The sequence below is a fragment of the Nelumbo lutea genome, chromosome 3 (genome assembly GCF_056320005.1).
Source record: "Nelumbo lutea isolate HS-2025 chromosome 3, American lotus-T2T, whole genome shotgun sequence".
Taxonomy (NCBI): Eukaryota; Viridiplantae; Streptophyta; class Magnoliopsida; order Proteales; family Nelumbonaceae; genus Nelumbo; species Nelumbo lutea.
The window spans coordinates 15,990,027-16,015,505 of NC_142686.1; the positions used below are offsets into that span (position 1 = coordinate 15,990,027).

The window sequence follows — 25,479 nt, forward strand, 5'->3', positions numbered from 1 at the left end:
CATGGAAAACTTCCCAACAAAAGGCATCCACTTCGGGGGGGATATGATGGCTCCAAACTTCTTTAACTGGGAAATAGACTAAAGGGGGATGTGAGGAGGCAAACAAAGCATCAAAAAAAGAGGAAACATTGAATACCCCTGATGAATGACCAGTCCAAAGGTAAACCCCATCCAGCAAATGAAAGAGACTGAAGACCTGATCCAAATCAGTATCTCTAACATTTCTCTGAAAACCCAGATTCCACCCAAATCCCAAGAGTGAAGGAGAAGGAAGTAAGAAATCAAAAACAGGTTTACCTTCGAAGGAAGATAAGGCAAACAATGTGGGAAAAGAAATCTTCGAAGGATTTTCACCCACCCAGAGATCTTCCCAAAACCTCACTTTATTCCCTGCCTTGAGATTATACCTGCTAGAGACCCCAGCATCCCAACCATTCTTAGAGAGCCCATGAATGCTAGCCACCACTTTGGACCATAACTTTTTTGTTTCCCACGAGAATCTCCAAAGCCATTTTCCTAATAAAGCCACATTTTTATCCTTCCCAATCCCAAGCCCCTATCCTTCTTTCCTCTACACACAATATCACATCTAATTAGGTGATCCGTCCTCTCCTCCCCTGGGGTTCCCACAAAAAATCCCTCATAATCTTCTCTAATCTTTTAATAATGACTATATTGAAGACTGAAAGCAAGTAAAGCGGGAGATTTGCTAAAGTGGATTTGATAAGAGTTATCCCACCCCCTAAAAAGATGTATTTTCTCTTCCAAGTAGATTGTTTCTTCTCAAATCTTTCCACTACCGGATCCCAAAAGTTCAACAACCTATGGTTGGCACCTAGATGAAGTCCTAAATATTTCAAAGGCCAATCACTTGAAACACACCCCAATTCCCTAGCCCAAGTGTCTATCTCCTTTTGATTCATGTCAATCCCTGCCACTACACTTCTGCTTAAATTCACCCTTAGCCCTGTTACCTTCTCAAAAAGCCTCACTAATAGCTTTAGGTCTCTGGCACTCTGTACTCCCTCAGTTTCACAGAAAATGATGATGTCATCTACAAACTATAAGTGGGTCACTACCACTTCCTCTCTTCCTATCCTCCATCCTTTGATTGCTCCCATCTCATCAACTTGCAAAGAACTTCCACTAGAAAGGTAAGTAGAAAAGGTGACAAAGGATCTCCCTACCTTATACCCCTGAAAGCCCCAAAGAAATCTCTAACCACCCCATTAACCAAAACTGATAAGTGACATGATTGCAGGCATCTTTTTATCCACTTGCACCACCTTGATCCAAATTCACATTTCTTCATCACTTCAATCAATGTCTCTCGTTCCACGAAACCATAGGCTTTTTCCAAGTCCAATTTGCACACAATCCCTTTTATCTAGACTTTTTAAAATCCTCCACACATTCATTAGCAATTAGTATCTGATCCGAAATATGTTTTTCTTGAATGAAAGCGCTATGGAATTGGGAAATGATCGATGGAAGAGCCTTTTCCAAACGGAGGGGCAGGACCTTGGATAAAATCTTATATTGGCTCGTCACCAAACTAATTGGCCTGGAATCCCTAGGATGACATTGATTTCTTCGGAACCAAAGCAATGAAAGTTGCATTTACTCCCCTACTGATCTCCCCTCTAATGAAGAATTCCTAAAAAACTTGTAAGAGGTCTTTTTTAAACCACTCCCAACAATCTTGGTAGAAGGCCATAGTAAAAACATCCGGATCTAGAGCCTTAGAACAGTCCATAGAGAAGATATCTTCCTTAATTTCTTCCACTTCAAACTTTCTCTCTAATTCCCTGCATAATCCATTCCCCACCAAAGGCCAATTTAGGCCATCTAGTCTCCAATTCCTCGAGTCTGGCCTCCTATAGATTGATTTAAAATAGTCCACAAAGGCCTTTGCAATATTTTCTTGGTTAGTGATTCTTTCACCCTCCAGTTCCAACATTGAGATGAGGTTCTTCTTCTTCCTTCCATTTGCTACATTATGGAAACAGCTTCTGTTCCAATCACCTTCCTTAATCCATTCACTCTAGATTTTTGCCTCCAAGAAATCTCCTCCCTTAACAAAGTAGTCTCCAATTCTTTTTTTTCAGTTTAAACCTATTCTCCTTATCCCTCTCTTCAAAAATGCCCAACCCCTCCTTTTCATCAATCTCCTCAATTTGGCTTATCAAATTCAATTTCTTCTCTTCAATTCTTCCAAAATGCCTGAGACTCTAGTCTTTGATCTTTGCTTTCAGATTTTTAGGTTTCTGTGGAATTTTAACCCTTCCCAAATATCATCTAGATTGTCCCTTTCCCACCACTCTTTTGCTTTTTGCAGAAACCCTGGAGCAATGTTTTAAAACCGGAGGTGTGACGTGAGGCATTCCACTACCTAGAGGCATAAGGCGTAGTTCAGAATGCAAGAGGCATAAGCCTCCCGAACACAAGGAATCGTAAGCCTCCTTAAGAGGAGGGGGTTAGGAGGAGGATGAAGAGGAAGGGGGGATCTCATTTTTTTCTTTATTTTTAATAAAAAGCTTTTATATTAAGAAGAACAAATGCATATCATTAGTTGAAAGGGGGGGTCTTGTCAAAGGGGTAGGGGGAAAACCACTTTCTTTCCCCCTATCTTTTCTTCCCTTCCCTTTCCTTTCCTTTTCTCTTTTTTCTCCTCTTTCTTTTTCTTTTCCTTCCCTTTCTTTTCCTTTCCTTTCAATAGAGATCACTAATTGCAGATTTAGTCAAGTTTCTTGTGAAGGAAAGAGGGGGAAGATGAAGATTTCAGCAGTAGAGAAGAAAGGAGAAGAAGAGAGTAGGAAGTCAACCAGGATTGTGAAAATGAACCCTAGCCACCCCCCTCTCATTATATTTATACTTAACTTAAAAAGATGAGATATTACAAGGATGCCCTTAGTAGGGCGGCTACTAAAGCTGAGCAGTCACAACTTAAAAAACATAAACTAATGGGCCTAAAGCCCAACAACTTCCTAACTAAATAAAACCAACCGGACCAACTCAACACTCCCCCTCAAGTTGGGAGTAAATGTCACACATTCCCAACTTGCGTAGATCATGCTCCAGCTTGTTCCTTGCAACACCTTTTGTGAGAACATCAGCGAGCTGCAGATCAGAAGCAATGTATGGAAGACAAACTTCTCAAAAAGTTACCCTTTCTCTGATAAAATGTCTATCCACTTCAATGTGCTTAGTTCGGTCATGCTGGACTGGGTTATGGGCAATGTTAATTGCTGCCTGGTTATCACAGTATAGCATCATAGGTTCTTCCAATATACCAATTTCTTCTAACAGGGAACGGATCCAGAAAAGTTCTGAAACTCCATGTGCCATGGCCCTGTATTCGGCTTCAGCACTTGATCTTGCCACCACTGTTTGTTTCTTACTCTTCCACAAGACAAGGTTACCCCCAACTAGGGTGCACACTCCTGAAGTTGATCTCCTGTCATCAAGGCATCATGCCCAATCAGCATCTGTATAAGCCTCTAGTTTCAGTTGTCCATTATCAGTAAACAATATGCCTCTGCCCGGGTGTCCCTTCAAATAAGCAAGAATCCTGCCAACTGCCTCCCAATGCTGGACTCGTGGAGCATGCATGTATTGACTTACTACACTTACTGCATAGGAGATGTCTGGTCTTGTCATACACAAGTATAGCAGCCGACCCACAAGTCTCTGATATCTCCCAATGTCCCTTACTAGTACACCTTCTGATGCATTGATTTTATGGTTCTGATCAATAAGGGTATTGATTGCCTTTGTTCCAAGTTTCCCTGTCTCTTGAAGAAGATCCAAGAAATACTTCCTTTGTAAGATAAAAATTCCATGTTTTGATCTTGCAACTTCAATGCCTAAGAAGTATCTCAGTTCTCCAAGATCCTTAATTTCAAATTTGTAGAGAAGATAGGTCGAATGGCCCATAGGTTGTTTATTCTTTCTTATTATTTATGTTTTTCTATAATGGGCCTTATTCTGGGCCCATCTTGTCTATATTATGTTCTTTGTAATTTCTTGCCCAACTAAGGGCCTCCTTGTAATTATTCAAATATATCTTAATAAAATAGTGTTAGGGTGCTGAGAGAGAGAAAGGTTTGAAACTCTCACTCTCAAACCCCCATTGCCGAACTCTCAAGGTCTACTCTCTTCAGTTCTCTTCATGGTATCAGAGCCAGGTTTGAACTTCAATATTCTAGGGCCGGAAGCTTAGCTCGTGTTTCCTGATTCTTGGAGGTCATTGGAAGTGCCCAAGACTTGAATCTCTTGGAGAAGTGGTTCAGTGGCCAGGAAGAATCAGAGAAAAAAAAAGGGGAAGGGAAACAGCTCGGTTCTAATTTGAAGCTCAAAATTGTAAGTTGTGCTCAGATTTCTGGGTTATTAACCCAAAAATTTCTGGGCTGTTTTCACTCCTTGGACTGTCAAAACTGCCAAAACATCCTTGTATCAAGAGTTGTGGATTGTTGCTTCTATTTGGCTGTTTTTTGGGACTATACGAACTGCTCATGAGGCCTTTTTTTCTTTTTGACAGTAAGGTTGTCTCTATTGCCCACACTGTGTTTGTAAAAAGGCCTTTTCAGCAATACCGATTGGTATTCACTCTTCTTGGCTATTTCTTTGGTGATTACCTTGAAGTCCCTAATTTGAAAAGGAACTTCGGTTGAGTGCACAGTGCCTAGAAGTTTCTGATTACTTCTTGAAGGTCGAACCAAACTGTTTTTTGGGTGACTCGTGTAGAAGTTTCTGCTTCAGTCTTGGTTCTCACAACTTTTGGGTGTAGTTTGGCCTCGTGTATTGCCTTCTTCAGGACGGTTGAACTCAATCCTTGCTCGTCCTCATTCAGTATACTTGTAGAAGGCATCTGAAATCATATTTGAAGTGTTTACATGATGTACTCCTCAAAGTTTGAAAACAAGAATGGTGCTGAATATGGACTGGTTCAAGGGACTCCAAGTGATTCTTTATTGACTGTGACCACAGTCAAACTAGATGGAACTAATTATCTGGCATGGTCACAATCAGTAAAGATTTATGTAAGTAGTAGAGGAAAGTGGGTGTTCATTTCCGGGAGCAAGAAGGCTCCCCCAGAAGATGATCCATCCTATGAGAAGTGCATGCAAGAAAGTAACACTGTCATGGGGTGGCTTGTGAACCCAATGCAGCCACAAATTAGCCAACACTACCTATGGATGAATTCAACAAAGGAAATTTGGGACAGTGTTGCAGAAACATATTCCCAAAAACTCAATGTGGGCAGAGCATATAAATTGAGAAGTGATGTAAAGAATTTAAGGCAAGGGGAGAAACCTCTAGCTGTATATTTCCCAACCCTGAAGTCTCTGTGGCAAGAGATTGACCTAATAGAAGCTGTAACTTGGGACACCACCAATGATGCAGAGACCTACAGAAAATTGGTTGAAAGGAACAAGGTGTTTGAGTTCTTAACCGAACTAAACCCAGGATATGATATCACAAAACAGAATATTCTTTCCAAGGAGTGTGTCTCATTGTCACAAGCTTATGCATTGGTGAGTAGTGAAGAGAGCAAAAGGGATGTCCAGGTTCAAGGGGTTGATATTAGTGATCACATTGCGAATATGGGAGTTAAACCTAAAGGGAGTGCTGGAACTTCTGGTGGCACAGGAAAGAAATAAGTTACATGTGAATACTGCAAGAAGCCGAAGCACACCAAAGACAAGTGCTAGAAATTACATCATAATCTTGTTCCCATTCGGTTTCAAAAAAAACATGATAGTAAAAGATCAGGAAGTGCAAATGTAGTTGTCGAGCCAGATAGTGATAAGTACTATACTGAAGAGATGTCTGCTTGTGCACAGTTGGCAACCATAAGAGCAGAATATGAAAAGTTTGGGAAGATGATCAGTCAGTTGGGTGATGTGACTTCTCATTCCAACCCTTCAGGAAATTCAGCTTCTTCTACATTTGCTCACTCAGGTATAAGGGCTTCTGCCAATCATGCAACAACTTCAGGTAATCTCAAGATCCCTTGGATTATTGACTCGGGTGCTTCTGACCATATGACCAACCTTTCTACCTTGTTTGTTTCATATGACTTGCTTCCTAGACGTGATAAAATCACTTTAGCTTATGGTTCCCTTGGCCCTATCTCTGATAAGGGAACCATCAAGGCTACGGATTCCTTGTTCCTACCTTCTGCCCTTCATGTACCTAAACTAAATACAAACTTGTCGTCTGTAAGTAGTTTAACCAAGTCACTAAACTGTTGTGTAACCTTTTTTTCCTTCTTACTGTGCTTTTCAGGATCTAGAGTCTCAAAAGGTGATTGGGAGTGGCCATGAGGCGAACGGAATATACCTGCTTGATACTCCGAGACAATGCACTGATCATCATGGGAGTGTTGCTCTCGGATCTGTTTCTTCAGAGTCTATTAGTCGGATTATGTTGTGTCATCGTCGTTTTGGTCATCTGTCTTTTCTGCCTTGAGTCATCTATTCCCTAAATTGTTTAAGGGAATTAGTTTGTCCAGTTTTCATTGTGAGTCTTGTGAGTTATCAAAGCATTGTAGAAACAATTATCCTTTGAGCAATAAAAGATCTTTTCCCTTTAATATTGTGCATTCTGACGTGTGGGGGCCTTACCACTTACCCTCCATGGGTGGCTACAAATATTTTATCCTATTTATTGATGATTTTTCTCGGTTCACTTGGATATTCCTGCTGAAATCCCGTGATGAAGTTTCAAGGCTTGTAAGATAATTTCATGAGTTTCTTCTAACTCAATTTAATACCAAGATTAAAATTTTCAGATCTGACAATGCAAAAGAATATTTTGAGAAGAACATATCCTATTATCTCTCTGACATGGGGGTTATTCATCAAAGCTCCTGTGTTAGGACCCCAAAACATAATAGAATTGCTGAAAGGAAAAATAGACATATTGTTGAAGTTGCAAGAAGTATCTTATTTGTCTCACATGTTCCTACAAGGTTTTGGGGTGATGTTCTTCTTACTGCTACCTACCTTATAAACTGTATGCCATTCAGAGTTTTGGGGTTTAAGTCTCCCTTCAATCTCCTTCATCCGGACAAGGACCTTTTTCCTGTTCCTCTTCGTGTCTTTGGCTGCACCTGTTATGTACATGTTCCAAGTGTCAAAAAACATAAATTTGAACCCAAAGCTCAAAAGTGTATCTTCCTTGGTTATTCCCCCACACATAAGGGTTACTATTGTTTTGATCCAAATACTGGCACCCGGTATGTCTCAATGGATGTCACCTTTGATGAGCTTTCCCCCTTTTATGGTTCCTCTCCAGAAGGACATTGTCCACAGGAGGAGGATTTGTCACAGGTGTTTGCTCTTCCTCTTCCTCTCCTAGTTGAGTCTTTTGATGTGTCTACTTCTCCTTCAAATGTATCAAGGCTGAATCAGTCGTTCCATTCTCCCTGTCCCAGTACTCTTCAACCTCTACCTCCTCGTCCTACCCTCAATCCCAAGGTGTATCAAAGGCAAAGATCCAGAAATGTGCAGGTTGCTTCTCCTACAATACATGAGCCTCATACACTTCCAGTCACAGATGAGACAATAGGTACAGTTTCAGCACCTTTGGGGTCATCCTTCCCTGACCTTGATATTCCCATTGCTGTTAGGAAAGGAAAACGGAAGTGCACTACACACTGCATTTCCAAGCACCTTTCTTATAGATTGCTTTCACCTTCATACTTTGCCTATCTCTCTTCTGTTGCTTCTAACCCTATTCCTAGGTCTGTGTCAGAAGCTCTTAAGATTCCAAAATGGAGGGATGCTATGAGATTTGAAATCGATGCCCTACACAAGAATGACACATGGGAAGTGGTGGATTTGCTTGAAGAGAAGGATCCAATCGGTTGCAAGTGGGTCTTTACTATCAAATACCGAGCTGATGGCACCATTGAAAGGTACAAGGCCAGGCTGGTTGCAAAAGGTAATACACAGACACATGGGATTGATTATCTGGAGACCTTTGCACCTGTTGCCAAGATGGCATCTGTGAGGGTTCTTCTATCTTTAGTTACTCACTTTGACTGGCCCCTTTATCAATTGGATGTGAAGAATGCATTTCTGAATGGTAAATTACATGAGGAGGTTTATATGTCTCTTCCTCCAGGGATGTATGGAACTGATATGAAAGGAAAGGTATGCAGGCTGAAGAAATCCCTTTATGGACTAAAACAGTCCCCTAGAACATGGTTTGAGAGATTTAGAACAGCACTTGTTAACTTTGGTTATGTGCAAACACAGTCCGATCATACTCTTTTTGTGAAGAGGAATGGACATCTGGCAGTATACCTCATTGTGTATGTAGATGATATTGTAGTGACAGGAAATGATGTTTCAGGAATTCATGATCTAAAATCTTTTCTCCATACAGAGTTTGAGATTAAAGATTTGAGGGAATTGAGATACTTCCTTGGCATAGAAGTGGCTCGATCCAAGGATGAGATTCTTATCTCCCAAAGGAAGTATGTTCTTGACTTGCTCTCTGAAACTGGAAAGATGGGTACTAGACCAGGTCTACTCCTATTGATATGAGTCATAAACTCTCTGCCTCAGATGGAACATTGTTAGAAGATAAAGGAATCTTTCAGAGACTTCTTGGGAAACTTTTGTACCTATGCATGACTCTGTCAGATATTGCATATGCAGTCAGTTGCATTAGCCAATTCATGCATGCTCCCTGAGACACTCATATGGCAGCAGCAGAGCGAATCCTATGTTATTTGAAGGGCTCCCCACGAAAGGGAATTCTATTTGTCAAGTATGGTCAAATGAAACTTGAAGCTTACACCGATGCTAACTAGGCCGGAAAACATTGATGACAGAAGATCTACTTCTGGGTATTGCAGCTTGGTGGCTGGTAATGTTGTTTCTTGGAGAAGCAAGAAACAATCGGTTGTTACTCGGTCTTCCGCTGAAGCAGAATACAAGGCCATGGCACATGGAGTTTCTGAATTATTATGGTTAAAATCATTGATGGAGGAACTTGGGGTTGAACATGACAAGCCAATGATGTTGTACTGTGATAATCAAGCTGCCATCAACATTGCTCACAACCCAGTGCAACATGATAGAACTAAGCATATTGAAGTTTATCGACATTTCATTAGGGAAAGGGTCTCTTCGGGTGAAGTATGTCTTCCTTTCATCACAGTTGGCAGATTTTCTCACCAAAGGCATTCCCAAGGCAAAACTTCAGCATGATACTAGCAAGCTTGGCATGATTGACATCTATGCTCAGCTTGAGGAGGAGTGTAGAGAAGATGGGCCGAATGGCCCATAGGCTGTTTATTCTTTCTTATTATATATGTTTTTCTGTAATGGGCCTTAATCTGGGCTCATCCTGTCTATTTTATGTTCTTTGTAATTTCTTGCCCAACTAAGGGCCTCCTTGTAATTATTCAAATATATCTTAATAAAATAGTGTTAGGGTGCTGAGAGAGAAAAAGGTTCGAAACTCTCACTCTCAAACCCTCATTGCTGAACTCTCAAGGTCAACTCTCTTCAGTTTTCTTCAAAATTCATTATGTAGGTTCTTTTTCAGACCATCAATCTCACTCAGATCATTCACGGTGACAACAATATCATCCACATAAACAATTAGGACTGACACCAAAGATCCCCTTCGCTTCACAAACAATGTGTGATTGGATTGAGTCTAAGTGTAGCCAAAAGTAATCAAGGCATGTATGAATCTGTCAAACCATGCTCTGGGAGATTGTTTCAAGCCATAAAGTGACTTCTTAAGCCTGCATACCTTTCCCTTTCCAGTATCATTGTAAAAGCCAACAGGAAGATCCATATACACTTCTTCTTGCAGATCCCCATTTAGGAAAGCATTATTCACATCAAGTTGAAACAAGGGCCAAGAGTATGAGGCAGCAAGAGAAAGAAGTATCCGAACGGAGGTCATCTTTGCAACTAGCGCAAAGGTCTCTAAGTAATCAATGCCATAGATCTGTGTGTACCATTTTGCAACAAGTCTTGCCTTGTACCTTTCTATACTTCCATCTGCCTTATATTTTACTGTGTAAACCCATCTACATCCAACTATCTCATTGCCTTCTGGTAGATCCACAATGTCCCATGTCTGATTCTTAATCAAAGATGCCATCTCTTCCTGCATAGTTGTCTTCCACTCAGGTTTGGAGAGAGCCTCACTAACACCCTTGGGTATAGACACTGAATCAAGAAAGGAGAGAAAAGCACGGTAGGAAGGAGAAAGTCCACTATAGGATAAGTACTGTGAAATACAATGAGCAGTACACTTTCTCTTCCCTTTTCTGAGAACAATAGGGAGATCAAGGTTATCTGTAACAAAGTTAGTAGGATAAATGGGAACTGAAACAGTAGCGGGACCAAGAGCAATACCTTAATCCATGGCAGCCGAATCTAGAGTCTCCAAGGAATCGGTAGGAAGTTATGTGAGTTCTGCTGTAGTGGAGTCAACCTCCTTATGAAGTCTCTATCGTAAGTAATGCTGAGAAGCAGAACGCAAAGGAGGTGCCACAAGGTGGTGGTCAATCACAGGAGTAGACACAGGGATTGGAATTGGGAGAGGAATAGGTTGCTGACTCACTTCCCCAAAACACTCCCCCTGAGAATGACTCTTTGAGAAGAAGTACGTGGATTCAAAAAATGTGACATCCATGGTAACATACCGGCTCCCAAAGACTGGATCACAGCAACAGTACCCTTTCTGATTCTCTATATATCCAAGGAAGACACACTTCTTTGCCTTGGGAGCAAGCTTCGAGCGGTGAGGACCAAGGATATGTGCAAAGCAGACACACCCAAACACCCTGAGAGGAATATGAAACATCTCCTCCTGAGGAAAAAGAAGACTGAATGGAGTGTTGAATCCAAGTATACGAGAGGGCACACTGTTAATCAGATATACTGTTGTGAGAACTGTATCACCCCAAAACTGAGCTGGAACTGTAGATGTGATCACCATGCTTCTTGCAGTCTCAACAATGTGTTTGTTCTTCCTTTCTGCAACACCATTCTGTTGTGGACTGTAGGAGCAACTGCCCTGATAGACAACACTATTATCTAACAGACATGAGGCAAGATGTCTTTCAAAATATTCCCTGGCATTATTAGATCTGAACACCTTTATTCTTGTTCCAAACTGTGTTAGTACCATCTGATGAAATTGCCTCACCAAGGATGGTACCTCATCGCGGGATCTCATCAGGTAAATCCAAGAGTATCGTGAGAAATCATCCACAAATAGCGATAGCCTCCCATAGAAGGAACATGGTAAGGGCCCAACACATCCGAATGAATAACATCAAAAGAAAAACATATTTTATTACTATGTTTAAATGAATATCTACAATGCTTTCCAAGTTGACAACCTTCACACTCCAGACTTGACAAACTAACAGACTCAAAAAGTTTTGGAAACAAAAAACTCAAAGAAGAAAACGGTAAATAACCCAAACGATTATGCCAAAGCATAATTTGACTCACAGACCCTGACTCACTATCCCTGCTGACATGATGACTCTGATGAAAATGAAGTACATCTATGAAGTAGATTCCATTCACTTCATGACCACTCTCAATCGTCCTCTTTGAATCCAGATCCTGCAAAATACAACGACCAGGAGAAAAAATTACTAGGTAGTTCAAGTTCTTAGTCAAACTATTAACAGATAGCAAATTAGTGCTCAATCTAGGAACATGAAGGACAGAGGGTAGAGAAATAGAATCACTAATCTTGACAGATCCCTTCCCAGCAATAGGAACATGGGATCCATCAGCTGTGGAGACCCTATCTCTGCCAGAACAGAACTGGTAAGTTGAAAAAATAATAGAGCTCTAGGTGATGTGCTCTGAGGCTCCAGAATCTATAATCCAAGGAGGTCCCTCCTTACCTGAAGTGGAAACATAATTTGCAGTGACGTGTGAACTACCTGTGTGAGCAAAGGAAGTAGAGTGGACTCCACCAATGCCACATGTACCTTGTTGTCCGCTTGCGGCTGAACTGGAACTGGTAGTATCCCGCTGGTTCAGAAGTAGCCCATACCTCTCAAGTTCGGCCCTTACTACAGCAACTGTAGTAGGAGGGGCCGGAATGTCACCAATAACTGCCATGTGCGCATTTCCCTTCTTATTTTTCAATCTAGTCAGCACAAGATGTGGGTGAAGCTTCCAGCAAGTATCTCTTGTATGTTTAGGCTTCTTATAGTAGTCACAGATCAGATCTCTTTTATCTTCCTTCTTGATGTCACTGCCACTTTGTTTAAGTTTCACAGCACTTACCATGGCAGGCTGATCAGAAATAAGGTTTTTCATCATCACATCTCTCATGCACTCCTCCCCTGACACAAAGGCATATGCTTGGGAGAGAGTAACATTGTCCCTGGAAAGAAGGTGTTGTCGTGCAATATCATACTCAGGATTAAGGCCAGCAAGGAATTCAAACACCCTATACTTCTCTACATGTTTCTGATAGGTAGTTGCATCCTTAGTGGTTTCCCAAGCAAAAGTCTCTAAATGGTCAATCTCCTGCCATAGGGTTTTAAGGACTGAAAAATAGGCTGCAACAGATCTATCTCCCTGCCTTGTAGCAATAATCTAATTTCTCAATTGATAAGCCCTAACAATATTCTCCCTCTGTGAATAGGTTTCTGCAACCCCATCCCATATTTCCTTAGTTTTATTTGCCCATAAAAAATTTTTACTTATATGTGACAACATGGAATTACACAACCAAATCATTACCATATAATTCTCCTATACCCACCGGGAATTGCTAGTTTCGGGTTTCACCTCTTCACCAGTGATATACCCTAATTTCCCACGAGCACCAATGGTCATCTTTGCAGATTGTGACCATTCTAAGTAATTTGCACCATCCAACCTAACTGTAGTAATGTTCCCAGCCCCGAAAGAGTCTCTAGCACCTCCCACTGGTCTCATTTCACTCTCGGGCTTATTTTCAACTCCGCTGCCCTCCATACTTCTCAAAAAATGTAAAGAAAATAACTGAAATTTGCAGTAAGATCAAACAAAACACCTTTTAGAACCAACAACACCTTTCTGGTGTCCTAGACTTTCTTTCCACAAAAGATTCCTTTTTCTATGGGATAGGAGAAGAGAGAGAATGAGCAGTCACCATCTCTAGAAGCCTCCAAATCAGGCAGGACTTGAATCACCCCATACAAAAAACTCCAAGGAACCCTAAAAAATTAGGATGCCACTTTCTATGTCAAAATTGAAGAGTCCAACAGAAACAGGACTCTTCCCCTTTCTCTAGTTTTTCCTGATTTTGATTAGAAACCCTAGACCAGCAACAAGGCACACAGATCCACCAAAAAATCCAAAATTTGGGCTAAACTGAGCACTTCAATCAGCCTCTTAAATCACCATGCAGTCGGCCGATCTAGGGCTGCATGAGAGAACAACTTTAAGGAACCTTCGGCCTGCTCTGATACCAAGTAGAGATCACGAATTGCAGATTTAGTTGAGTTTCTTGTGAAGGAAAGAGGGGGAAGATAAAGATTTCAGCAATAGAGAAGAAAGGAGAAGAAGAAGAAGAAGAAGAAGAAGAAGAAGAAGAGAGTAGGAAGTCAACCAGGATTGTGAAAATCAACCCTAGCCGCCCCCCTCTCATTATATTTATACTTAACTTAAAAAGATGAGATATTACAAGGATGCCCTTAGTAGGGCGGCTACTAAAGTTGAACAGCCACAACTTAAAAAACATAAACTAATGAGCCTAAAGCCCAACAACTTCCTAACTAAATAAAACAAACCGGACCAACTCAACACTTTCCTTTTTCTTCTTTTTGCTTTTTTTTTCTATCTTTTTATATCAGATGTGCATGAGGCGTATGCCTCTAGCACGCCTTATGAAAAAAGCACAAGAGGCGTACGCCTTAGAGGTGTCAACACCTCTAGCATACGCCTCAGGGTGTTTTGGGAGCACCTCCAGGCGCACGCCTTATAAAACATTGCTCTGGAGATGTTAGCCACATATTCTCAAATCTAAAGGGTGTCGGACCTCCTTCCGTTTATCCCTTCCATATACTAATTAGCCAGTGATCTGAGGTGAGTCTAGGCAATACTCTGCCCCTCACCCCCTCTCAATGGTCCTCCCAATCTGATGTGACTAGAAATCTATCCAACCTTGAACAAATGGAATTCTCTTGGAAATTCGACCAGGTAAATCTAATTTGCCCCAATCCAACCTCTTTAAACTCAAATGTTTCAATGAAATCATTAAAATTCCTCATGCTTGTAGTGATTCGTTGTCTTGGGTTGTTAGATTCCCCAGTATATCTAATGACATTAAAGTCCCCTCCCAAACACCATAGGCCTTGCCAGAGACCTCTTATGTCCGCCAATTCTTCCCACAATTCACTCCTCTCCCTATATGAAGTTGGTCTGTAAACATTTGTTATCACCCACACGAAATTATCAGTTATGCTTCTCAACTTAATAGAAACTAAGAATTTGCATATCAATTCCTATATACACTCCATTGATTCTTCACTCCATAGAGTAACTATCCCCCCAAATTCTCCCTAGGAAGGAGATTGACCCCATCCTATTCCCCTTCCTTTCCATATACTATGTGCCCATTTTCTATCAAAGTTTTGGACCTCATTGAAAAATGAAATGCACTTACATAGATAAACCAAATTGTTTCTAAAAGAAGAGGGAGGAAAGAGAGGGAGAAGGGAGGGGAAGAGGTTACTGAGTTCGAAATAAGAAAAGCTCAACTCTTAACATATGATTACATAATTTCCATGCAAGACAATAACATTGTTCCGTATAGAGGTAATGTGGGTCTAGTCGGGCCGACAATGCCCACTTTTGCCATGTCGGGCCAGCCTGCAATCCATACCTCACACGAATTCTCCAAGAGGGAAGTCTGGCACAGCCCAAGGCCCAATACAATTTTTTAAGAAAAATTGGAAAAAAATGAAAGATTAAAATAAACTGACAAATTGAAATTAAAAAAAAAAAAAAAACTTAAAATTTTATTCCATATGAACGTTGATATACACAATTATTTATATATGAAATAATAAAATAAAATTGAAAAAAAAAACTACAATAAAATTGAAATAGGCCGCAGGCCAACACGACCCACGGGCCATAAACCCTTGGCCCAGCCCGGCCCGTCACTTTAATTGGCAGGCCATGCCATGCCCAGCCCAAACCATGCCGACCCAAGGGTGGCATGGCCCATTTTACACCTCTAGTTTTGTATCATTAACCAAGTTTAAAGCAAAAATAAAGTGGCTTGGGGAGATGGAAGGATGATCTTAGACACTGGCTCACTACCTAGACAAGGCTAGAGATCTGATATGCTCCTTGAATGCATCTTTAATCTAGATTCCCAGGAATTTAAACTCGGTGGCAGATAAATTACAAAACTTTGGTGCTCACCGGGAAAACTTGTATAGTAATAGTATAATGCCTGTGTAACATGTGTGTGACTAGCCTTTTGTACATCATTTCATGTACTCTCTCTTCTCTATTTTATAAAGTTACTCTTTTTCTCAAAAAAATTAAGGATTCGCCAATGCAAAAAAAAAAAAGATCAATATTGCAATTAATATTGTAGTTAAATATGTCAGGGAAGGAACCATACAGTTTGGATAGAATTAAAGCATGACAATGGTAGACCTGCAGCTACTGCAGCTTCCTTGGCATATTTTTCCATTTTCTTGTTTGGGTCTACACTGACAACACTGACACCGGCTTCATCAGCATAATATTTGAGGTTAGGGCCAGTCCCAATGCCAAGCTCCATCACCTTCTTATTCTTTCCTCTCAATTTTGTAAATAATTCTGCTTTATAACCTGCAACCTTCCATATGAAAAGGTGACTGTATGGTGTCAAAACTCAAAATGCATGCATTTAGTATATGATCCTGTAAGTGCAATAAACAAGTTGGCACGTAAACCCCATATTCATGTAATCATAAGGAAAGAAAGTACCCCTAGACCTACAATCAAAATGGTTTCACAGATCATAATGGACTAACCTCTTCCTCATAAGCTGCCATGCTCTTGTCCATGATAGATGCATATAATTCCTCATACCAATCTGGTCTGGGAGGGTGAAATTTGTTCAGCACAGCCTGCAATGAGGTTTTACTGTTACGCCACATCCACTAAGATTATGCATTCTCCTAAACAATGATTAATCCTGGTAACATTGTCTGGGTACTTGAAGCATGATTGTAAGTTCTAATTTCTTACAAGACAATAGTACAATTTTGAAGCAAATGATTAAATTTGATCCAACAGATGTTCTGTGTTTGGTTAGATCTAGTAATCCAGAATAGTAGAACTTTTCTATAAATCCTATGCCCAATCATGCTTGGATATGAAATATGAATTTGTACGGGAAAATGAGAATTCTGCCATTTTGTTAATGATGTAATATGAACAATTTTCACATAATATATTATTTAACAATGTTTGGCTGCATATATTTGGCTACAGAAAACATACGTTTTCTAAAAAAACAAAAGTGGCAGTTTTAAGAAAACGGCATTCTTAGTCCTTTCTGAATGGAGGGATGGTCCTCCTGAAGGACCTGAACCTATTTTCCCAATACCCATGTATGCGCCTTGACCATTCAGGTTTCTTTCTCAAGTTAAGCCAAAGAGCAGGAAGGCATGGGAAACGATTATTTTTCCTATAGGCTCAGTTTGGAAAAAGTACAGATACAAATATGTACAGTGCAAATACATACAAAATAATACAAAACACAGGATTTTGCAATCTACGTATTTGTATTTATACTCCTTCCAAACTGAGCATAGGAAAACTTGTTTTCCTTCGCTTCAGAATTCAGATGCAACCAATGCAGCCTTAAATTCAAATATTTCTCACAGCTTGGCTCCAGTTAGATATCTTGACTGTACAACCTAGAGATAACCCGGCTTGAGAGAGATGGAAAGAAAGAGAATTTATAAATTGCCTAAAGCTTCTATTCTAATCTCGTGTCTGCAGATAATTGAAATGGAATCGATTTAACTGAGTTCTTTATCAGTGGTTTTTCTCAATGGTTCAAAACTTCAATAATCAATAACCAGGTTAACCAAATACCAAAGTCGGGAATTTAAACTACTGGAACAAACCTTTGGGCACATCTGCAGACTCGATTTTCTATAAATAATACATAGCACAGCAAAGGACATGTGAACAAAACAAAACAAAACAAAACAAAACAAAACAAAACAAAACAAAAAGTGAAACTTAAGAGTTTTAAGGGAAAAGGGAGCATATATACAGTCGTATCACGCTCTAATTCGGATGCGTTTGAAGGGAAAATCGGGAGCAGAGCCGCTCCAGATGCTCCGATGAAACGTCTTCTCCCACAACAACAGAATCTGGAAGAACAAAGTGAATCTGACAGCACTAATGCATTGATGCTCTCCTTCGATCGTTCCACGCCATCATCATTGGCTAATGGTATGCGACGAGTGCGTGATGCTTTGAACTGTGGGGCTTCCGGTATGCGACGCCTGGACGCCTCGAAAGAGTTACGATAGTTGGGGTAGAAGGCAAATAACGACTGCGGCGAGTGCGTGATGTCCATCGTCGGTGATATCAGCACAGACCGGAATTTGCGCTCAGAACACAAGCCTGATACAATGTTCATCTATCAATATCTATATACTAGCGGGACCCGTGTGATATACGGGAAAATATAAAAGATTTAATAATTTTATTTATTATTAATTCATATTAAATTAATAATCAAAATTTGTTGTTAATAAATTAAAAGTATTCAAAGTTATTATTAATATCTAAAATTTTAATAATTGTATTTAATGCTGATTTACAAAAAATAATTATTGTTAATTTAATATGAATAAATATTTTTTAATAAATTTAGTTTTATTAATAATTTATAGTAACTTTAATAACTGTTATGATTTTTATTATTTTTAAATCAAATTTTGATTAACTTTAAATTAATAAACATAATTACAAAAGCTAACATTTTATTAATTTCACTGATAATTAATAATTATATAGGAATGACAACGGGATGGGTTTAGGGCGTGACACCATATACCTATCCATGCCCTATAATTAAGACACTATACTCCATCCTTGCCCCGTCCCAATTGCTAAGCTAGTTCGGGGCAAGGGAACCACTCCTCAATGTTGAGCGAGTTTAGGGGCAAAGCACCCCACTCCTCATAAAGGATGGTGAATCCTCGATTTTCCCCACCCCGTCCATAGTATTGTGTGGGTTAAAGTAGGAGTGTCCATAAGAAACCGAAAAACCAATCCAAATCGAATAAATCGGTCTGAAAAATCCGATTAACCAAACTAGTCGATTCAGTTTTGGTTTGGTTTTTTAAAAAAACCGAAGGATTGGTTCAATTTTTAGTTAACCTATCAAAAAATAGACAATTAACCAAACCAACCGGTTTTATATATATTATATATTTTTTATATTTCCTTGCCCCAACAGCCCAGCCCCCCGCGCCCCTCTGACCCTCTCTCTCAGTTCAAGCACAAAAAAACCGATTGTTTTCATTCACTCACAAGTCGCCATAAACCCTAGCAACTAAGCCGTCGGTCGCCACTCCTCTTCCTTCGCCTCTTCTTTCTCCTTTGACATCGTTGTCGCTGTCACTATCATTCGGTACCCGATTTTCTTTATATTTCTCCCCCATTATCGTCGCCTGTGATCTGTGGTTTCTTCTCATCAGACAAAATCACTGAATACTGACCCACTTCTCCTCTCCAGTCGCCGCCGCCAATTCTATTTCTCCCCTATCGCCATCGTCGGTTCTGTTTTAATAGTGGTAGACTTGCAGATAAATGATTTTTTTAGTTAAAATACTTAAATATTTGTTATAAAATTTGTTTAAAATATGAATGTCCCATGTCTGAAAACTCTGAGTGCCGAATGATACCACTAAAAGGTTCCTTCTTTTGGTTTTAGTTCTAGACTCTTATTTAGGTATATTTTGCTTTTGGAAAATGATACATATATAATAATCTTTGTTCAAATAGGCTATACGGAATGTTTGGCATGCAATGGGACCAATTCAATTTTATGTGATTAATTTTCAAGAATGAACAGGGGATTTGCTACTGCTTAATATATTTTACAATAATGAACAGATAGGCTATACTAGAGCTGATGGGACCAATTCAAATTTATGTAATTAATTTACTGCTTAATATATTTTACAATAATGAATAGATAGGCTATACTAGAGTCGTTCCACCACTTTCTATATTTTACAATCTACTAATCTTTGAACAAGGGTTTTGCTACTGCTTAATATACTAAGATGAATTCATAAGGAGATATGAGAAAACTGTGATGATTTGTTTTGCATTGTTGTTAGCACCTTTAACTTATGTACGGAATCAAACTTGTGCTAGTGTTTTCCTGGTATTTGTATTATTTTAATAGATTTCACTTTTACTTGAGAAAATGATAAATAAATCTACAAAATTAATATTTTCCTAATAGAGTTCTTAATATGAATAAAGCTTTAGCTATAGATTTATGATGGTTATGTATGGGATGGCTTCTATTGCATAATATGATTTATGTTGAAAGATCAATTCCTACTAGTTGTTAACTTTAATAGATACCTATTTAATCAAGTAAACAACTGCTTACTTGCTTTGTATATTCAACAATGGATGTTTCATGTTTATTTATACTTATTCATTATTTTTCTTGAAAATTTTGTGTGCCTTGAAATTTCCCCACTTTTTCTTATTCATTCATTTCTTTTATTAGATGTCAAGTATGGGTGATAGTAACACAAGCACAAATCTTCTTCCAAAACCTCAAAGTGATGATGAAAAGGCATCAAATCCACCTATTATAAATGTTGATTAAAAAGTTAATATTTATTCTATTTCTAAAAAAAATATTGGGTGTGGGATCACTTCACTAAGATAGATTGTCAAGTTGAAAGTGATCAAAAAGCATCATGTAACTATTGTGGTAAGGACTTAGCTTGTCCTAGTACAAGTGGTACAAGTTGCTTGATTAATCACTTAACTAGATGCAAAAAGTATTATTTAAATGCGGACAATAAACAAAGAACTTTGGAGTATTCATATCAAAATGCAAAAGAGGGGAGGACGGGCACCACACCAATACTTGTAACTTATAAGTTTGGCCGATAAGATTGTAGAATGGCACTTGCTATAATGATTATTATGGATGAATTGCCCTTTAAGCATGTGTAACGGGAGGGGTTCTGTGACTTTTGTGATACCATGCAATAACGATTTATAGTCCATTCACGTCAAATAATAATAGAGATTGTTATGATATCTTTATGGAGGAGAAGATGAAGTTGAATAAATATTTTAAGAAATTGCCATCGATGATCTGTCTTACTACAAATACATTGACATCTTGTTAAAATCTTAGTTATATGTGTCTCACTGCTCACTTCATAGATGATGACTGAAGATTGTATAAAAAAATTAAAATTTTTATCCAATTTCCAATCACTCAGGATAAGTGATTGGCAAGGCAATTGATAGATGCTTGTTTGATTGGGGCATTGAAGGAGTTTTCACTATAACAGTAGACAATGCAAGCTCAAATGATATGGGAATTCAATACTTGAAAAAGATAGTCAACAGTTGGAAGGGAAGTGTTTTAAAGGGCGAGTTCTTACATATGTGATGTAATGCACATATTTTGAGTTTAATTGTCAAATAGGGGTTGTCAGAGTTGGATGAGTCTATTTTTAAGATCAATTTTACAGTGAAATACGCAAGGTCCTCTCTATCACGATTGCAAAGGTTTAAGGATTGTATAGAGAAAGAAAAGATAGAGTAATAGTCTTATTTGCCTAGATGTTGATACTAGGTAAAACTCTACTTACTTGATGTTGAAATCTACTTTAAATTTTCAGAAGGCATTTGATTTGTTAGAGGTTGTTGATAGTAAGTACGTAGAGAAGCTTACTAATTCAAAAAATAAGGGTTTGTCTAATGATGATGATTGGGAATATGCTTGGTGTTTACTTCATTTTCTTAAAATTTTCTATGAAATTACATTGAAATTGTTTGTGTCACTTTATGTAATTGGAAATTAATACATGAAAGAATTTTATGATATTGGGTTTGTTATTTATAGGAGGTGTACCAATTATGATTTTAGTGTTAGTTTGATGGCTTCCAATATGAAAAAAAAGTCTGAAAAGTATTGAGAAAATATGAGGAATATCAGCATTATATTGTTCATTGCAGTGATTCTTTACCCTCGGTGTAAATTGGAGTATGTGGATTGAGTTATTAATAAATCCTATAATGTTGATACTGCTACAGTGTTGAGAGAGAGGGTGAAGCATGTTTCGGTCTCCATGTTTGAGTTTTATCGTTAAGCTAAGTCATTTCATAATGTTCAATCAAACAATCAAATTCAAGACACAGATGAGATGGAAGTTGATAGTGTAGAAGATGTTATTGATTTTATGAATTGCACTGTATAAAAAGCAAAAAGCAGGCCAATTAGGTGTAGATACCAAAACATAATTGGATAAATAAATATTTAGGGGATGAATGTGAATATTCAAAAAATAAATCATTTGACATATTAGCTTGGTGGAAAGTTAATTTGTCTAAATATCAAGTGCTTTCTATGATGTCTCAATATGTGTTAGCTATGCATGTATCTACAGTTGCATCTGAGTCGGTTTTTAGCACCGGAGGTCGTGTGCTTGATTCATTCCGTAGTTCTTTAACTCCAATAATGGTGAAATCTATCATTTGTGGACAATATTGGCTACAAATATAACATGGCTACATTCATTTAGAGGAGAGTTTAGAAGAAACTTAAAAGTATGGAATCAAGTAAGCGTTTTGCTTTCTATTATATTTTTCCTGTTCATTTTTATTTTGTTATGTTAATTCTAATTTGTATTTGTCATAATCTTTTTTGCAGATATATTATGTATCAGTGAGGAGCATCATCTTATTACTATTGATGATTGAATGTTTATGGTTATAGCCTTATAGAGCTCATTCAATTTAAATTTCCATGGTTGTGGTTTGTGGACATTTGTTTAATGTTTATGGCTGTAGTCTTATGGAGCTCATTCAATTTAAATTTCTATGGCTGTGGTCTGTGGACATTTGTTTAATGTTTATGGTTATGAACTTGTGATTTGTGAACCTTGGAGGTAGTTTTGAATGTTTATGGTTGTGGCCTTGTAGACCTCATTGAATTTAAACTTTCATAATTGTGGATCCCGTTTAATGTTTATGATTGTGGGCTTGTGATTTGTAAACCTTATTGAATGGCCAAGTGTTGAAAGAAATAGCTTATTGAATGTTTTTTGTAGAGATATTAGATATTTTATTGAATATTTGAATGTGTGTCATGAGCCATCCACTATGGCAAAAGACTTGAACGTGATTTGTGAACCTTGTAGAATGGCCAAGTGTTGTTTAAAGAAATTGCTTCTCCATGTGTTATTGAATGTTTTTTGTAGAGATATGAGATATCTTATTGAATATTTGAATGGGTTCAGCCCCACATAAGATTGAAGCCATACAACTTTAGAAAAGTTGCATTAAAAAAATAGATGTTCTTATGTTTCAGGTGTGTTATTGCACATAGTACAATTGATCACCTTCTTTCTTTCTACTTCAACTTGTTGTTTTTGTTTTCACAATCCTTAAGTAATATTTATAGACTAAGATTAAACATCTATATGGAACTTTAAGGGCCCAAAATTTACTCCAATTTGCTTGTGAATTTGATGTTTCAGTTTATGGTATACTAAACAATTTGTAAGTTAATCGAATAGCTTTCACTATGGGGAGAAATAGTGATTTGTTGAATGGCCAAGTGCTTATTTATTTGTTTTTTTGGACAGGTAAATGGTCAGGTGTTTGAAACATCAAATTGCTAATTTTTTGTATACTAAACAGTCTATTACAGACTTATTGAAACATCAAATGGCCAAGGTTGATTTACTAAACAACCTCCCCATAGTCCCCATGAAATCCCTTTACAACCCACTGAAATGAAAAAATGAAAATAAAAATTAATTTTTTAATAAAAATGAAAAAATCGAACCGAAGACGGTTAATCGCTTGGTTCGATTTTGTTTCGGTTCAGACTGATGCAAAAACTGGTGATACTAGTTCAGCTTGTAAAATATGCCCATGGACACCCCTACGTTCAAGTAGAGGTGTAAATTGAGTCGTGTTGGGCCGACACAATACAACCCCCCATGTGGCCCACACAAAGTGCGAATCATGTCGTGCTGGCCCATAGGACATCCTAGGTCGTGCCTCCCTCCCTTGGGATAATTTGGGGGCTCAGTTCGACATGGCCGAAGCCTGCATGGTTACGTGCCATGCCATGGGTCAGGCTGGTCCCTAGCCTTATGTCAAGCCAGGTTACGAACTAAGCCAAGCTATGAGTGGTCCATTTAAAAAAAAAATGAAAAAGATGTTTAAATTTGTATTGCATATGATTTTTTATATATGCAATTAGACCTATTCATGGGCCAGGTAGCCCGATGGGCCGGCATGGCCCAACCCATTATTTTTCAGGCTTTGACAAAATTTTAGGCTCGTTGGCTCGAGCTCAGGCTTTCTCAAATAAGCCCGACCCAATACTATTACATATGTAAAAAAGTACTTATGTTAAAGGTTCAAAGTATCGACACAGACGTTGTATCGGTGCTTTTTTTATGTTTTATTTTTTCAAAACCAGCTTAAAGGGGTTAGTTTAAGTCCCAACTACCATCTGAACCATGGTCTGACCCGATACAACCCCTGTAGGGGCGTATCAGGAATCCATCAGCATGATACGTATCGGCCAATATGTATCGATACTTCGAACCTTGCTTATATTATATATATATATATGTGCTTGTTAATTTATTAATAAATATTAATTTACTATTAGGAAATATAATATTAGTTTATAAAAGTATACCGAAAATAAGACATTTTGTGTATAGATTGGGCTTTGGGCTTTATATAAGGGTTGGCCTTGGGGTCAAGATTCTTACTCAAGTTATGGATTTCTCTTTTAATTTGGGATTTTTCTTGATTATACTTGTTTATACCCTTTTTACCTTTTTCCTTTTCTTGATATTTTGAATTCAACAGGTCTAAGGCCGGGCTTTGGTTCATGTATTGTGAAGTTATCAAGTAAGTTTATTTGATAGTTAAGATTCTTTATTCTACAACTGCAATTGGTTCATTAGGTGAACGATCCCTTTAGTGGATTTGGTGAATACCTAGGTAGGTGGTAAAATTATATATTTTCTTTGTCTTTTTACATAAAAGTCCATAGGGCAATGATCAAATGCGTCAATTACTAAGGATACTTCATTATAAGCCATGCATGTTTCAAGAACTTTCTTTATGTATGAAGCAATACATGAAAATATGGAGTCTGATGATATGGCTAAAATGTTTGTCTTATGGCTTTAAAGCATGTAAGTAAACTAAGTGAAGAAGATTGTTGCATGTAAAGAGTGCAAAATCTTAGACCAAGCCTAAAGAACGAGGAAAATACTAATCATCTCTTTCTACATTGCTCCTATGCTTCACACGTGTGGTAACACTTTTTTTCATTGGTTAGAAGATAATGGATAGCACCTCTTGAAGTAGTTGATTTGTTCAAAACAGAGATGATGAATTTTGTGGCATTGTGTACACATCAGTTTTGTGGGGTCTATGGTGTGAGACAATTGCGATGAATTTTTTAGTGTATACTTTAATGAAGATAAATGCAGTTTGAGTAGTTAATTAAACTCGTAACCTTAAGATCTCTGCCCTGGGCCATCATCTATAAAGAGTTTTGTGTCTTATCTCTTAATGATTTATTAAGAGGGTGGGATATACCTTTTTGGAAGACTTTGTTATGATTTTGAATAGCTATTTATATTGCATATGTGATTGACAATATGAATAAACAAACCCAAGTAATTTGATATGTGTACCCTTGCAAATATATATAGATCTGTAGCACTAAAGTGAAAATAACTTCATTATTTTATGATTTTATTGAAACTATTATTTTTCTCCACCCTTATCCACACATTTTTTTTTTAGAAATTATTTTACCTTCCACTGTTGCAGGGGCCCCTCCACTAGTTCTATTTATATATGGTGATGAGGGGTAATTTGGCCCGACCTATCGACACCCAGACACATGGAAAGCAAATTGCTGACGAGATGATGACTCTGCATTTCCTACCACCTCAGTAAGACATGTCAGCTCGGGTACATCGGACACATCGACCAAGACCGAGGTCTGAGTAGCTCGTGATGGCTCGACTTGCCAAGGTTACACGTAACCAACTTCTAGAAGCTAGTCAACTGTTTACGACCTCTCTAGGATCACATTGCACGTATGCAAGCTTTATCCTTACTTATCCCGTCTGGATCGAATGAACTCAATAAGCCTTATTAGCTCACACGAAGTCCACCTCCGAGTGCGGAA

At 38.4% G+C, this 25,479-nt stretch overlaps 1 protein-coding gene across 3 annotated transcripts in view; it reads right to left on the minus strand.

Moving 5' to 3' along the window:
• Nucleotides 1-17,675, minus strand: part of LOC148863178 (uncharacterized) — a 46,923-nt gene extending 29,248 nt beyond the window's left edge. For 2 of the 3 annotated variants that reach the window (XR_016109675.1, XM_088976883.1), the window contains exons 1-3: nucleotides 17,293-17,672; nucleotides 16,037-16,132; nucleotides 15,640-15,858 (exon numbers count right to left, since the gene is read on the minus strand). Coding sequence is in view for 2 of the 3 variants with exons in the window: in XM_088976883.1 (XP_088833009.1) it covers nucleotides 15,640-15,858; nucleotides 16,037-16,132; nucleotides 17,293-17,664 (687 nt within the window). In the remaining variant the exon portion in view is untranslated. Of the gene's footprint in view, nucleotides 1-15,639; nucleotides 15,859-16,036; nucleotides 16,133-17,292 lie in introns of all 3 variants that reach the window. The other variant, XM_088976882.1, reaches the window with a different exon arrangement.
• Nucleotides 17,676-25,479: the final 7,804 nt, after the last annotated feature.